The 15,097-nt window shown below is 34.4% G+C and overlaps 1 protein-coding gene across 1 annotated transcript in view; it reads right to left on the reverse strand.

Annotated features, from left to right (window-relative positions):
- Nucleotides 1-7,568, reverse strand: part of LOC145691930 (protein takeout-like) — a 29,147-nt gene extending 21,579 nt beyond the window's left edge. Inside the window, exon 1 of the mRNA XM_081767236.1 lies at nucleotides 7,266-7,568. Within this exon, the coding sequence (XP_081623362.1) occupies nucleotides 7,266-7,347 (82 nt within the window). The 5' untranslated portion in view covers nucleotides 7,348-7,568. The remainder of the gene's footprint in view (nucleotides 1-7,265) is intronic.
- Between the last annotated feature and the right edge of the window lie 7,529 nt (nucleotides 7,569-15,097).

Below are 15,097 nucleotides of genomic sequence, written 5' to 3' on the forward strand. Positions count from 1 at the left end.
ATTATGTGAGTTTAACGACCACAACGACGCAGCGACGAGTTTGTTTAGTTGCGGCACTGCCTTTTTTTTTTAAGCCTATTGGTTTATAAGTAAAGTTATTTTCTCTTTCCATCTATTCTCACTTTTTTTTGAACTTATTACTGTATATATGATTAAAGTATTATCTGTTTTTGTTGAAGTGATTTGCAATTTGGCATAACTTCCGTTAACCTCCGCTAGCTTAACAACAACAATAATGACTTATGAATAGATTGGGTCATGTTATTTTAATTTAGATTAAATTAGATTAGGTTAGTTTGTCCAAACTTGAACGACCAACTGAAAAAAAAAAAAACATGCAAAACGAAGATAAATAAGAAGAAACTCAAAGTGATAAAGTGCACAAGAGCAGGACAGGAAGGGGCAAACGTACATGGCTAGATGGGGAGAAAATCGAAAACATTAAGACGTTCCCCTATTAGGAAGTCTAATATCCTCGGACGGAAGAAGTGGAAAAGACGTAAGTTCCAGAATAGCGCAGGCTAAACAGGCATTCAATAGAAAAAGAAGACGTCTCAAGAAATGTGTCGTTTGAAGCTCGTAAATGATTTATTAAGACCTTGGTATGGAGGGTGGCGCTTTACGGACCAGAGACGTGGACATTTAGAAAACGCTGAAGTATCCCAGCTGGAAGTATTTGAAATGTGATGCTGGCGCAGAATGCTGCGCATACCATGGACGAAAGGAAAAGAAATGAAAACGTACTAAAGGAAGCTAGTAAGAACGACAGATCATGAAGATAATGGGAAAAAAGAAGAAACAGCATGCTTGGCCATCTTATTCGGCACTCCGATTGGATCACCGTGTTGATAGAGGGAAAGGCAGAAGGAAAACCAGGAAGAGAAAGACCAAGGGTAGAATATCTTGATGCAGTTATGAAGAAGAGACCTTATCAAAGTATAAAACAGCTCTCTCAAACGAGAGGAAATTTTCAAAATTTGCATGTTGCCCACAAACCTATGATTGAGGTGAACAAGAGGAAGAAGGTTAGTTTAGTTTAGATCAGGTTTGCTTTCGTTCACTAACTTGATACATAGGTTTGGCGCAGCAAAGCTTATCAGAAGTTAACGCTGTAATTTTCAACTAATTTCTTCCTCCAATCTGTTTGAATTAGGGATGGCCACATTTTTTCGGAAAACACTTTTTCGAAAAATGGCTTTTTCGAAAACGAAAAACGAAAAATTTTTCGAAAAACGAAAAACGAAATTTTTTTCGGAAAACGAAAAACGAAATTTTTTTGGATAAATGGAAAAACGAAAAATTATTCGAAAAACGAAAAACGAAATTTTTTTCGAAAAAACGAAAAACGAAAATTTTTTCGAAAAAGCGAAAAACGAAAAAACGAAAAATGAAATTTAAGAAAATCGAAAAACAGATTTTTCGAAAAAGGCCATCCCTAGTTTAAATGACCCTTACTTTGCGAAAATTAAGTTATGGTACTGTACATATAACCTTAATATTCATAAATCCCAAAATCAAAGTTAGGAATCAAGTTCAATGATGTAAGTAATATTCCAACTGGAAGGAGTGGAAGTAAACGATTTCAGATTTTAATGTTCATCATTATAGAACAAGAAAGATAATAGATAGCGGGAAGCGATTTTCTGCAATCGATTATGCCTTCCAAGAATACATTTTTAAGCGATTTCCTGCAATCGATTATGCGTCCCAAGAATACATTTTTAAGCGATTTCCTGCAATCGATTATGCGTCCCAAGAATACATTTTTAAGCGATTTCCTGCAATCGATTATGCGTCCCAAGAATACATTTTGAAGCGATTTCCTGCAATAGATTGTGCGTCCCAAGAATACATTTTTAAGCAATTTCCTGCAATCGATTATGCGTCCCAAGAATACATTTTTAAGCGATTTCCTGCAACCGATTATGCGTCCCAAGAATACATTTTGAAGCGATTTCCTGCAATCGATTATGCGTCCCAAGAATACATTTTTAAGCAATTTCCTGCAATCGATTATGCGTCCCAAGAATACATTTTTAAGCGATTTCCTGCAATCGATTATGCGTCCCAAGAATACATTTTTAAGAGATTTCCTGCAATCGATTATGCGTCCCAAGAATAAATACATTTTTAAGCGATTTCCTGCAATCGATTATGCGTCCCAAAAATACATTTTTAAGCGATTTCCTGCAATCGATTATGCGTCCCAAGAATACATTTTTCTATTCTTAACTCTACTAAAACCGGAAGTAATTGAAATCTATTGGAAGTTACGGTTTCAATATTGATCTACATAGAGCAGAAACGATAAGACGCAGTAAGAAATGGCTTTTTGGCATCGATTTAGCGTTCTAAGGATACGTACTATCATCTCTTAACTCTCTATCCAAATCGGAATTGACAAAAGTAAAGCACTTGTGGTTTTAACATTGATCGTTATGAAGTAAAAACGGTAATAAATAGCGAGAAGCAGTTTTCTGCAATTAATTAAGCGTCCAGAAAATATATTCCGTCTCCAATGTAATCTCTTTAGTAAAACCGAAAGTAGCAGAAATCTAGTACTAGTTATGGATTCAATATTGAGAAAATATCACGTTATACAAACCGAACTTCTTTACGTGGTGTACTTGTGACACTGCTACTTCTTTCACTTAACGTATTTAAAACTTTTCTTTTTTAAAATCTCATGTATAACATTTAATTAATAGACTCTTAAAATCCTTGGCAATAATCATTCATTTTACACACATTATTTATCCCCATTATCGGGGATTTGGTTAATTGGTATTTTCCGTGGCAACAAAAACCGTTATAATCAAGGTATTCCTGTACTATGGTTATAATTGAGCATTACATCCAAGGAAACGGCCAATAGATGACAGTGTAATGAGTCATAAAATTTATGCTATATCAATTTAGTGCTTAACTCCTTATTTAGCTCAATACCTAAGCAACCTTTAGTGTGATATTTTAAATACAAGCGCATGGATGTATTTGTAATCTCTTCACCTAAAAATTACAGCTAATATTTATTTTTATATTAAGTCGCACAATATAAGAAGAACAACTAAAGTGTACTATATTGAATGTTATCTAATTCTTTGAAAACGTTGCCTTTACAGCATAGTTATATTCGTTATTAACACACATAAAGAAAGGAAAGAGTTGCATCTGTGCCTGAATTATTTAATGAATAACCAGATTGACAAGTATCAAATACCGACGGAAGGAAAACCATTTGAAAACATGATTGCTAATTGAAGGACAGTTCGATCTCAAACTTGGTGTAAAGGTAAAAACGGAAATTAGCAATCAAAGCTCAATATTACAGAGAAATTCCGAATGCGAAAACACACTTGGATTGCAACATAGTTCATACCGAAAATGTGGGTTCACTTTAAGTTATATTCACTATTTCAAAGGTAGTATAAGATGAATGCCACACAATCATTTAAAAAAAATATATTAGGTAAATAGTCTACTAATATCTACTAGGATCATTCCGGATCCTAATCTAGAATAATTCGAAGAAATCACAAGCATGTTACCATTCACCATTTCAGGACACACTATACAGTTATATACTGCTAACAATCCATTGAACAATTTGTTGTAGTAAAACAGGTCCATTTTTTTCGTAAGAAAATATCAACAACGTAAGAGAAATGTATTTAGACGTAAAGTCACTAACGAATACTTTTAATTGGTAATTGTATCAGAAATGAGCTATACTAACAAAAAATTTCAACAAAACCTTCATCCTGTCCAGCAAAGCGAAGCAACTAGGCTAGTTCTCCGAGGCAAGAACTCGTCTTAGCGCCCCCTTCCCCTGACCAACCTAAAACACTCCCCAACTACACCTGGTATTAGCATCACATAGTAATTCCCTTATTCCATTTTTTCTTCAAGTGGTAAAGCTTGATTTCAAAATTGCAGTACATAATTTAATTTTTAATACAAGATAAAACACCAAACTATGCCAAATAATCTAAGAGTAGCATACTTCACATACAGTATTCTTATAGTCTTATCATAGTAACTGCAAACCGCAATGTTCCTGAAATTATATCGGGATGTGCATATGTGTAGAATGAATCAACAGTCTATTGCTTTAGAATAGAATATTTAATTATGACAAACTGTCAAACTGTTGTCTCGAGTATTATACTCGGACATTTTGTAAATCTCTTAAATAGATTTAAGTTAAAGGAAAACAAGAGAAGCTGAAACTAAAATTTAACTTTGCGGGCTCTTTTGGCTGCAAATGTCCTATATATAAAAGCTTTGAAGCTATCTTATGCTGTCTGGATATGATCCTAAGGTTGGTGAGTCGCTGTTGTCCTGTTAAATGTCTGAGGAGTTTTTAAAATCTTTAGTTTGCCAAAACTCCTTTTCTTGCCTCATAATGAAAATAAATATTTGTCCAGTTTTTCTCCCCCCCCAATCCGCTGCCTGTGGAACAAATCCTGTTTGCCCCCCCTTGTTACGTCACTGTTCAGCAAATTTACTCCACAAGAAATGAGGAAAATATAAATTGATATAACATTCTTTGACTATGGATGAACTGGAGAAAAATAAATTCACATCTGGAAATGAAACTGTGTTTTAAAATTTTTGGTTGCAGTACTTGGAGGGCATAAACCCAGCGTAAAGTTTCCATAAGACATTGAAGAAGTTCTGTTGCGCAGGACGAGTGGAAGTGACTCGACTCCTGGTATTTTATTGACTATCTTTTAATATGTTCTTTCAAAATTGATCCTATATAAAATACTGTATTTAGCTACTTTCTAATGTTCAAAATAGTTAAAAAGATTTATTGGAAAATCTGTTTCCTGAGAGCTCCCTCATGGCTACATGGCAAGCATGAACTCCAGAAGTGCAGTGCCTTAGATCCAGATTGTAATTTCTGTGGCAGTTCATGTTGTTCAGATTCAAGGGCGCCTATCAGGGGGGGGGGCAAGGTGGGGCGGTCGCTCCCGCTAAGAGGAAATTGTATTTGGGAATATTGAAAACCCAATAGAATTTCTACATTAGTTACAGCAAAATTTGAAACTACATTTGAAACGTAGCTTATACTTGCCCCAGCTTGGAAACCACAACATGGGCGCCCTTGTTCAGATTCACGTTAAATTTAGATCCCACTTACAGTTAGCTTCAGTGCTGAAAGGGACTTCAAACTCCCAACTAATCGCCAGAATATAATTTTCTTTACAATTTTAAAATTATAAATAAAATAGTCTGAAATATTATAAATTGTTAAGAACTTAATTGAGTATGAATTTATCTTTCTGTCAATTGGGAAAAAATATTTTGAATTAAGTAATTTAGTGCATGTAATATTGTTAACCTAAGCCTTATTCCGGTCGAACTAACCCCATTTTATTATTATTATCACTTGCAGATGTGGCACTTGGCGAGTTTTTCTTAAGAAGTGAAATAATAAAACATTGGCTCCCCTGTACGTTTTAAATAATGAAAAATTTAAGATCGAAATTCTGTCACTATTTCTATACAAATCATTTATAATTTAAGAAATGCCATAATCCTGGTTTCTTTGACAAACCATACTGTTCGACAGTAAGTCTTAAGACTTTTAATACTCGAGTTTATACGTGTTTCAAAAATGTAATTTTAGCAGTACATTCTATAGTGAAGGATAACAAAAGGTGATATGTACATTTATACAGGCAAGCAAAGTACAATTTTATGAAGTAAATTTAAAGTACTTTCAGTTGACTGGTGAAAACTAAATGCATACTGCTAAATAGGGAATTTTTGGAAAGTTTATTTCCTTTCCTTTATACATTTACCCTGTCCATTCATCTAACCTGAGAGACAAAAAATCTCAACAACTACTTAACTAATTGTCACGAAATTCGGTGCAAATGTAGAGGGTTAAGCGTTAGGGAAGGAGTTCTTCCTTATTTTTTTCTTTTGGAGATCATTGGAACGGAAAGTGGTATAAATTAACCATTTCCGGTTTTGATATTGATCGCCATAGAGTGAAAACGATAACATCGAGATATGTATGGTTTTCTCCGATTGGTTAGGCGTCCCAAGAATACATTACATCTCCATCCTTAACTCTCTATTTTAAAACAGAAGTGGTAAAAATCTATTACAACTTCCGGTTTTAATATTGACTTACATAGAGCAAAAACGATAACAGATATAATTGTTTTCAAAATCTTTCGTATAGTATAGAGTATAAATTTAGCAATTATAACGTCATAAACTGCGCACGCAATTTCTGGTCTATAAGGAAAGATCTGGAAAATTATTAGTTTGTTTAATAGGATTTTGTAGATATTACCTCGTTCACTTTCTACATTTTTGACATTCTTCATTATCTTTAAATTATTTTCTAAGACTCAAAATAAGTAGGGGTAACAGTGACGTAACTAGGGAGCTAACGGGACTTGTGCCCCGGGCGCCGGATTGGGGGGCGCAAAACTGGACAAATATTTATTTTTACCATATAAGAAAGGAAACGAGTTTTAGAAACTAAAGATCATTAAAAAAATACCTCAGAAACTTAACAGGACAGCAAAGACAGCATATACCTCAGGATCATATCCAGAGAGCATAAGTTAACTTCAAAGCTCTTTTGAGGACATTGTAAAAACCTTTGCAGCCAAAAGGGCCCGCAAAGTTAAATTTTAGTTTCAGCTTTTGCGTTTTTATTTAACTTAGCTATCGATTTAATAGATCTGTAAAATGTTCTAGTATAATATTCGGGACAACATCTTGACGTTTGTCATAATTAACTATTCTATTCTAAAGCAACAGACTGTTGATCAATTGTATACATATGCAAATCCCGACATAATTTCAAAGACATTATGACTTGCAATTATTATGGTAAGACTATAAGAATATGTCAAGCATGCTACTCTCAGATTATTTGGCAATCAAATACCAATTAGTTTGGTGTTTTATCTTATACTCAAATTAAATTCTGTTCCGCAATTTTGAAATCATGCTTTGACAACTAGCTCAGCTGTGTTGCTGAGGGGTAAGGTTTGTGAAGAACTATGATCTAATCCTTTCTGTGTCAACAGTTCACTCAGAATTATAATTAGTAACCTTTCTAAATCGCTTCAGTTACTTACATTTGGACAGTTACATTTAAAGTTCACTTAATAAAGATTTATAACTTTAAACACACTTATTTGTTGTAAGAAAATAATAAAAAATATTATACGTATTTATTCTGTTCTATTAATCGTGTCACTTGTTTGCTCACAAACAAAAATTATACTTACGTATCCGTTTTCTGTGAGATTTGCCATCAATTGCGCACACAAATATTAATAAAATGAAAACGAGGCACACAACTTTCACCATCTTCAAACACGTTTTAATAAGCAGTGATAATTTTATGAAGTTTTTTTTGTAATAATATAACACTTTGTGAATTAGGATGTAGGAGTCTTATAAACACTAGATGACTGATAAACGCACAATGATAGCAGATTTCAGGATGCAAATGGATTTATAAGCCCAATTTGAAATCCAAAGACCTTGATGGTCAATGGAGTACTTATGAGTCAAATACCAAGGTCAGGAAATTGGTTCCAATGACCTCTGTTGGGTCCAGTTTTCCTTTCGATGCCTTGCAGCTATGAGGAAATGGATGTGCATTACTCCCTTTTTGCATAATAGGAAGCATCATAACGCTGTTCTACCTTGTACTTTTCATTTCATTACCGTGTCAATGACATTTTTTTTGTAGTTTACTGCGTGATGTTTTAGCAGACTTTTTATTCCAATGATAGCAATTTTTGTGGCTTTGTTTTCTAACCAGTGTCTGTCCTTTAAAAAAAATTATATTTTATATCAATAAATATCAGACAAAAGGATGGCCGTGAAGGCTATTTCAATTTTGGGATTTCTGAATTAATACGACTACCTTGGTTAGGTTATGGTAATCGTTTCTTTTTCGTTATATAATGTTTAAAGGTTTCAGTGTTTAGAGTCAAGTTGAGAAAGTCATTTTTCTCATCAATGCTTTTAGCCTGAATAGCCTTCCTATTTTATAAGTGTGTTTTCAAGTTTTCTTATGGACATACCAGCAGGGTTCACCCACGCGGGGTTCCACTGGGTCCAGACACCCCCTCAAACTTCGTAACTCGACACAGATTTATTACCGTAATAAAACTAGACTTTTTTTTAGCAGAGTATGATTGACGTAGCATAAATATTTGAAAAAAATGAAATTTTTGAGTTTTACGTCCCACGGTTATGCCGGTTAGGCTAAAGGAGACGATGATGATGAGTAATGAATGAAATGGTGGAATGAAGAAAGTGGGAGGAAACGGGAGAACTCCGAGAAAACCCACGCACACGGTGTTTGTCCACCACAAGGTTCACTTGGCGGGGGCTGGGATCGAACCCGGGACCCCAAGCACCAGAGGTGAACGCTCTACCACTGACCCACCGCGGCCCCCATAAATATTTGATCTTACACTTCATCTTTACTATTTATTTACTTGGGGCCGCGGTGGCTCAGTGTATGGGGTCCAGGGTTCAAACCCTGCTCCCGCCAAGTGAACTTTGTGGTGGACAAACACCGTGTGCGTGGGTTTCCTCGGGGTTCTCCCGTTTCCTCCCACTTTCTTCATTCCACCATTTCATTAATTTCTCATTATCACCGTCTCCTTTAGCCTGACCGGCATAACAGTGGGACGTAAAACTCAAAAATTTCATTTCATTTCATTTATTTACTTATAAACACAGTGTAGTTCTATCCTTTTTTTCTTTTTGAGAATATAGGTGGCAATACTTAACAATTTCTTATCGTTTTTTCGGGTGTAGAACAACACCATTTCAATACTACATAGACGTAGTGTCACATAGTATTGGACACACCCCAAAATTTGGAGATCTCTCAACAAAAATTTTTGGGTGTGGACCTGCTGTTGTGTTCGTTACATTGTTGTACGGCACGTCCAGTTTGCCCTCTGTATGATCTGCCGCATTCACATGGTATACTATATACTCCAGGAGCACTCAGGTGAAGGTTGTCTTTCACTAATTTGAGGAATGATGTGATGTTGGCTGTTTGTGAATAACTCTTATATCGTGTCTGGCAAGTATTGGCCGATGAAAGGCAATACGATAGTAGAGAGATAATCCTCACCATTGACATTTTTTTATCACTTTGTGTTGGGAAGTAATGACCCTCTTTGTGATCATGTTGATATCTGTAAGACTAGCCATTTTCTTCTTTTAGCTTTGAAAGAGTATGGTTGAACTATTTTGTAAACTTCCCTGGTCACTTGTTGCTCTGTGGACCAGAATGTTTAACATTGTAAGAGATTCTGACTTGTGATGAAAGCTGCTTGCATTGAGATAAGGATCCATATGTGTCGGCTATAGCTTGCTATATATACAGGTCAGTTAGTACCGGGCTGAAGTGATTTTGTACCAGCTGCATCGTATCCTTGACAGGGACTCCTGTAAATAGAAAAACTACGACGGACCTGACCAGGAGGTTGCTTGGATTCGCTTTCAGCTTCTTCAGGATCTTGAAAAATCAGAGGATGTTAACAAAACCAAAAGCCCGGAGATAACTGATTTGTTTCATGTTAAACCTGTATTATCTGTCAGTCAACATGGATTTCTGAAGGGCAGATCTACTTTATCAAATCTAGCACTAATAGCAGACTACATTTCGAGGGAACTTGACAAGCAAGGACAAGTAGATGTCATATATACTGATTTTTCTAAAGCATTTGACGTCATTGACCATAACATTCTCTTTTACACAAACTGGCATCCTTTAACTTCTCGAATTCAACTCTGCAATACTTTGCTTCCTACCTTCAAAATCGTAAACAAACTGTACTGTATCGAAATCATAAATCTCAAATCTTTCATGCAACATCTGGAGTCCCTCAAGGCTCGAATCTGGGACCTCTATTTTTCATTTTGGCGGTAAATGATCTTCCTGAGTGCCTTCAATTTTCTAGAAATCTACTCTCTGCTGATGACCTTAAAATATTCAACAGAATTAAATCAATTCAGGACTGTTTAGAACTTCAGAGTGTCTTACAAAATCTTGAAATTTGGTGTAAAAATAATAAATTTAAGTTAAATGTTCGTAAATGCAGTTATTTAACATTCACTAGAAAAGAAAAATATATTCAATATAATTATTCAATATTAGGGGGGAAACTGAAAAAGCTTGATTTTATAAAGGATTTGGGAGTTATTTTTGATTCAAAATTATCCTTTATTCAACATATTGAAACTATTTGCAAAGAAGCCTACAAAAATCTTGGATATACAGTATATATCGAATCAGTAAAGATTTCCAAACTCAACAAACTTTGATTGTGCTGTATTATGCATACGTCAGGTCGAAATTAGAATATTGTAGTAATATATGGAACCCTAATATACATAAATACTCATTCTTGATTGAGCGTACTCAAAATAAGTTTTTAAGGCTTCTTACACTTAAGAAAACAAAATTCTACCCGAAATTTGAAAGCTGCATTAACCTTGTTGAAAACTTTAAATTTGAAACATTAGAACTTAGGAGAAGAAATATAGACTTATTATTTTTGCACAAACTCTTTCATGGCAAAATAGATTGTCCTGATCTTAACGAACAAATATGTATCCAAGTACAATCTACTAAATTGCGCATTGCTTCGAAAATTACTTTTTTTTTTGTATGACAGCAAAAACAAACGTCTTAAGCAGATCTCTTGACTTACTGGCAATGGACGTAAGTAGTTTTAATAAGTCTATTAATTCTGTAAGCCGAATGTAATTATTACCAATACGTCTATTAATCTATATAATCTGTATAACGTATACACTATGTAACACTGTAATTAGGCCTGTGCCTGTTGTGTTATATGTCAACAAATTAAATTAAATTAAATTAAAATTCAAAAGACACTGACTTCCGTGTACTTTTTATATGATGGCTGTTACTATGAACAAACGGATGGAGTACCCATGGAGTCTCCTCTCTCTCGCGCTCTAGCCATTGCCAACTTGTACATGGAGTGTTTTGAACATTAAGCTCTTGATGCGGCGGTTCTTAAGTTCTCCTGTTTCTTTAGATATGTTGATATACTTTTGCTATCTGGCCAATGGGCCTGAAACATCACAGGATTTTCTGGAATTTCTCAACAGTCGTCATCCTCAAATCAAATTCACCATGGAATTGGAGTGGATTGGATGCCTCCCTTTTCTTGATATTCTTGTTCGCCGTAAACGTGATGGAACATTAAGACACAGTGTATATAGGAAGCCGATACATACGGATCTTTATCTGAATGCAAGCAGCTGTCATCACAAGTCACAGCGTCTTACAATGCTAAACATCTTGTTAATCAACACGTTACGTTTGCACACGAATTAAATACAAATTTTAGGCGTAAATCATCTAGATATAACTCAAAATATAGGCATTTGCACGTGTTACAATTTCATTTGAATTTCTGCTTTTGTATTTTTTCCATGCGGGTAGAGTGTTCTTAGGTTTTGAAATACCTCTAAATATTTAAGACAAATCTTTCATTTTATGGATTTCATGTATACATAGATATAAACTTATAATTACGTATAAGTGTAATTGTTGTTAGGTTGAAGCAGATTCTCGTATATTTATTATATTTTTGGGTTGAGTGTAAAATCAACATACTCGAAAAATGGTCGCCTCAGAGTGCATCTAGTACACTGACCGTTGGCAAATAAGAATAACTTCAGTTGTTATATATTGTCATATATATTCGAAGCTAAAACTTGAATTTTAAATCTTGCTATTAGTTTCCTAAAGGGAACGTGTGTAAAGGAATTAAATTTACTATAATATTTTTTTTTTTTACCGACAATTTTCATGTCCTTTCGGTAGTGAATTTCTAAGGCTTTTAAAATAGCTTCTAATAACCATTGAATGAACGAGTGAAGGCCGACCTTCGAAGTGGTCATTAGCGATTTGTAGTAGTCTTTCTTTATCCTACAGTTTTCACACAAGTGTTTCACTCTCTTTTTATTATATATATTAGATATTTCCCTATATTTTACATTGCATATGAGACGTTTTAAAGTAACTTTGGTGGAAAATGGGATTATGTTCCCCCCCCCCCAAAAAGTGCGGGCTGTTCCACAAGGTTACGTTTTGTCTTCATCCAGCGTTGTTTAGCCAATAGGAGTTTTTTGAGGATTTGTAATATATTTTGTTAAACTTACATAGACTTTTTTTTTATAGGAACCATTCATTTCTTTCCGCAGATGGTTACTTTCTCGTAAGTAATTCTTTGCGTTGTTACGTACTTAACTATATTTTGTATGTTCTTTCGGAATTTTATTTTAACTCTGCTGAAAAAAAAAAAAAAAAAAACTCAGGAACAGCTAAAATAAGATTCCTTCCTTTGGGGATCCGATGGTACAATTTGTACCATACGGGTGTTTCATGGTACATTGCGTTATAACTCTCCTATTTGAGCTTTTTTTGCAAGTCCAGATGCATTGTAGAAGACCTTACATATGGTTTCACACCTTCCTGCGTCGAGACATAGGAGGTGATGACGTCATAATTCTAAAATATAAATTTTCTTTTATTAAGCCTATGTTCATTATTTTTTGGCGGGCTTATTTTTGCACGTAGAAGATTGAAATTTTGCACAAACATTCAGCCCACCGAGTAGTATTTACCAGATTTTTTCCTCAGATTTCTGCGTTAAAACAGGGGGGATCCAGAGGGGCAAAAATTTGAAAAAGGGATATTTTTACCAAAAAATCCCTTTCTTCGGAATTTTCCCGCCTTAGATACATGATGGAGATATGTGAATGTTACCGCCTGAAAGGCAGTTCTATTCTGAAGAGAATGATTGGCGGATTATAGTTCTAGGGTAATTAGGGATGTCTCAGGAAATTTTCACAAAATATCATTCTGTATACGGGGAATATGGGACATTGTCGGTATATATTTTTTTTTGGCAGGTTTACTTTTGCACCTAGAAGATTGAAATTATGCATAAACATTCAGCCCACCGAGTAGTATTTACCAGATTTTTTCTCAGATTTCTGCGTTAAAACAGGGGCGTCCAGAGGGGCTAAAAGTTGAAAAAAGGGATATTTAGACCAAAAATCCCTTTTTTCGGGATTTTCCTGCCTTAGATACATGATGGAGACATGTGAATGGTACCGTCTGAAAGGCAGTTCTATTCTGAAGAAAATAATTGGCGGATTATAGTCCTAGGGTAAATAGAGATGTCTCAGGAAATTTTTACCTGAGATCATGGTGTTTTGCGGTAATTTGGGGCATTGTGGGGATTTTTGATAAAATTTCTCTCGCCCTTAGTATTTAAGATATAAACTTGAAATTTGGCACACACATTCAGTATACCAAGTACTATTTATCAGATTTTTTTGAGATCTCTACGTTCACACAGGGAAGTTCCAGAGGAGCCCAAAGTGTGAAAAGAAAATCCCCCCCGCGAAATTTTCTTTTTGACATCACTTTTCCCTCTCCTGGTATATGGTATGAGCACGCAAGTGGTACGATTTGAAAGCCAGCTCCATTCTGAAGAGAATGAGGTATGAACCATGATCCTAGGATAAATAGTGACGATGCAGTAGCTGCTTGACTGAAAGTCTAAAAAATACCCTCAAAAACCCGGATCTCTTAAGGGTTAATACTGGTTAAAAATGAAAAAATTCTAAATGTGGTAGGCTTTTCATATTTAATTTAATTCGATCAAAGTAATGTTCATTCTGTGAGTTAAGCATTTTAGGAACTGGAAATTCTCTAAAAAGCAGAAATGCAGGGAATATAATTCGAATTGCAAATTTTGACAAAGCTTTGAGAATATAATCTCAATTATATATATATATATATATAAAAAAACATAAATTTTTCTTTAACTCTAGAATACGTCTTTATGTACTCGGCGCCAAGAGCTATCTATTAGCAAAGCAGATAAACTTAAGTAAAATGCAAAATGTCTTTGGTTTCGGTTCAGATGAAGTAGTACTACCACTGAACGCACTCCAATAACTTAAATTAATGTAATGATTAACAATTATTAGAATCTATTAGATTTAATGTTGTAGTTATGATATGTATTGTAGCTCTTAATTTAAAATATTCCATATAAATTAATCTTTTACTTTTGTGTTGGTACTAAAATCTGTACAATTGGATAAAATCCATAACTCTACGGGACAAGGCTAACGAAAATTATCGTCTCACCTTGGAGATGAGAATTGAGACGAAAAGTATCGTAAAAAGTTATCTTCTTATCTCAATTCTCAAAATAGTGGATGTCCATTCTTTAATCAACAATTGTTCCTGTAGACTGAATCTTATATGCTATTTTGTTACTTTGTATTTCTGAGCTAATCGAATTATGCAGGTATTTTTGCAGTAAAGCTTTTATAATTCTTTCTGCATACCCTAAAAAAAATATTTCATTATATGGCTTACTTTTCAGAGATATTCAGTTATTTTTATTAGTTACTTTTCCTTAAAACGTACAGTAGAAACCTTTCTACATTGAAACTTTAGTGGAACGCTTTCGTTTAATAATTGGGTAGTTGCAGGGACGTACGCAGAGGTGGATCCTGGAGGTCCGAACCCCCTCTCCGAAATCCCAACTTTTCTGTAAGTTTTGCCTAATTTTAGAGCAACTTTAAATATTTTAATATCATTATTATTATAGTTATATTATTATTATTATTATTATTATTATTATTATTATTATTATTATTATTATTATTATTATTATTATTATTATTATTATTAATAATATTACTGAAATTTTGGTTCACCCTGTTCCAAAGATGTTAAGCGCTTTCTTTATGATTGTTTCAATGGTAGAGCACTCTGAAATAATCCCAGCTCCCTTAAAATGGGTTTTGTGGAGGACAAATACGATGTGCGAGGGTTTTTCTGGTTCTCCTGTTTCCTTCCACCTTCATCCCACCAATTCATTCATTCTCATTCATCCTTTAGCCTACCCGGGATAACCGTTGGAGGTAAAACTTAAAAATTTCATTTCATTTTTCTTTATGGTTGTTTTTCGAGAAGAATACTTCGAGAACAACAAAATAAATAAATGAACTCTGGTAA

The sequence above is a fragment of the Thermobia domestica genome, chromosome 8, assembly GCF_964235325.1.
Source record: "Thermobia domestica chromosome 8, izTheDome1.hap1.1, whole genome shotgun sequence".
NCBI classification, from domain to species: Eukaryota; Metazoa; Arthropoda; class Insecta; order Zygentoma; family Lepismatidae; genus Thermobia; species Thermobia domestica.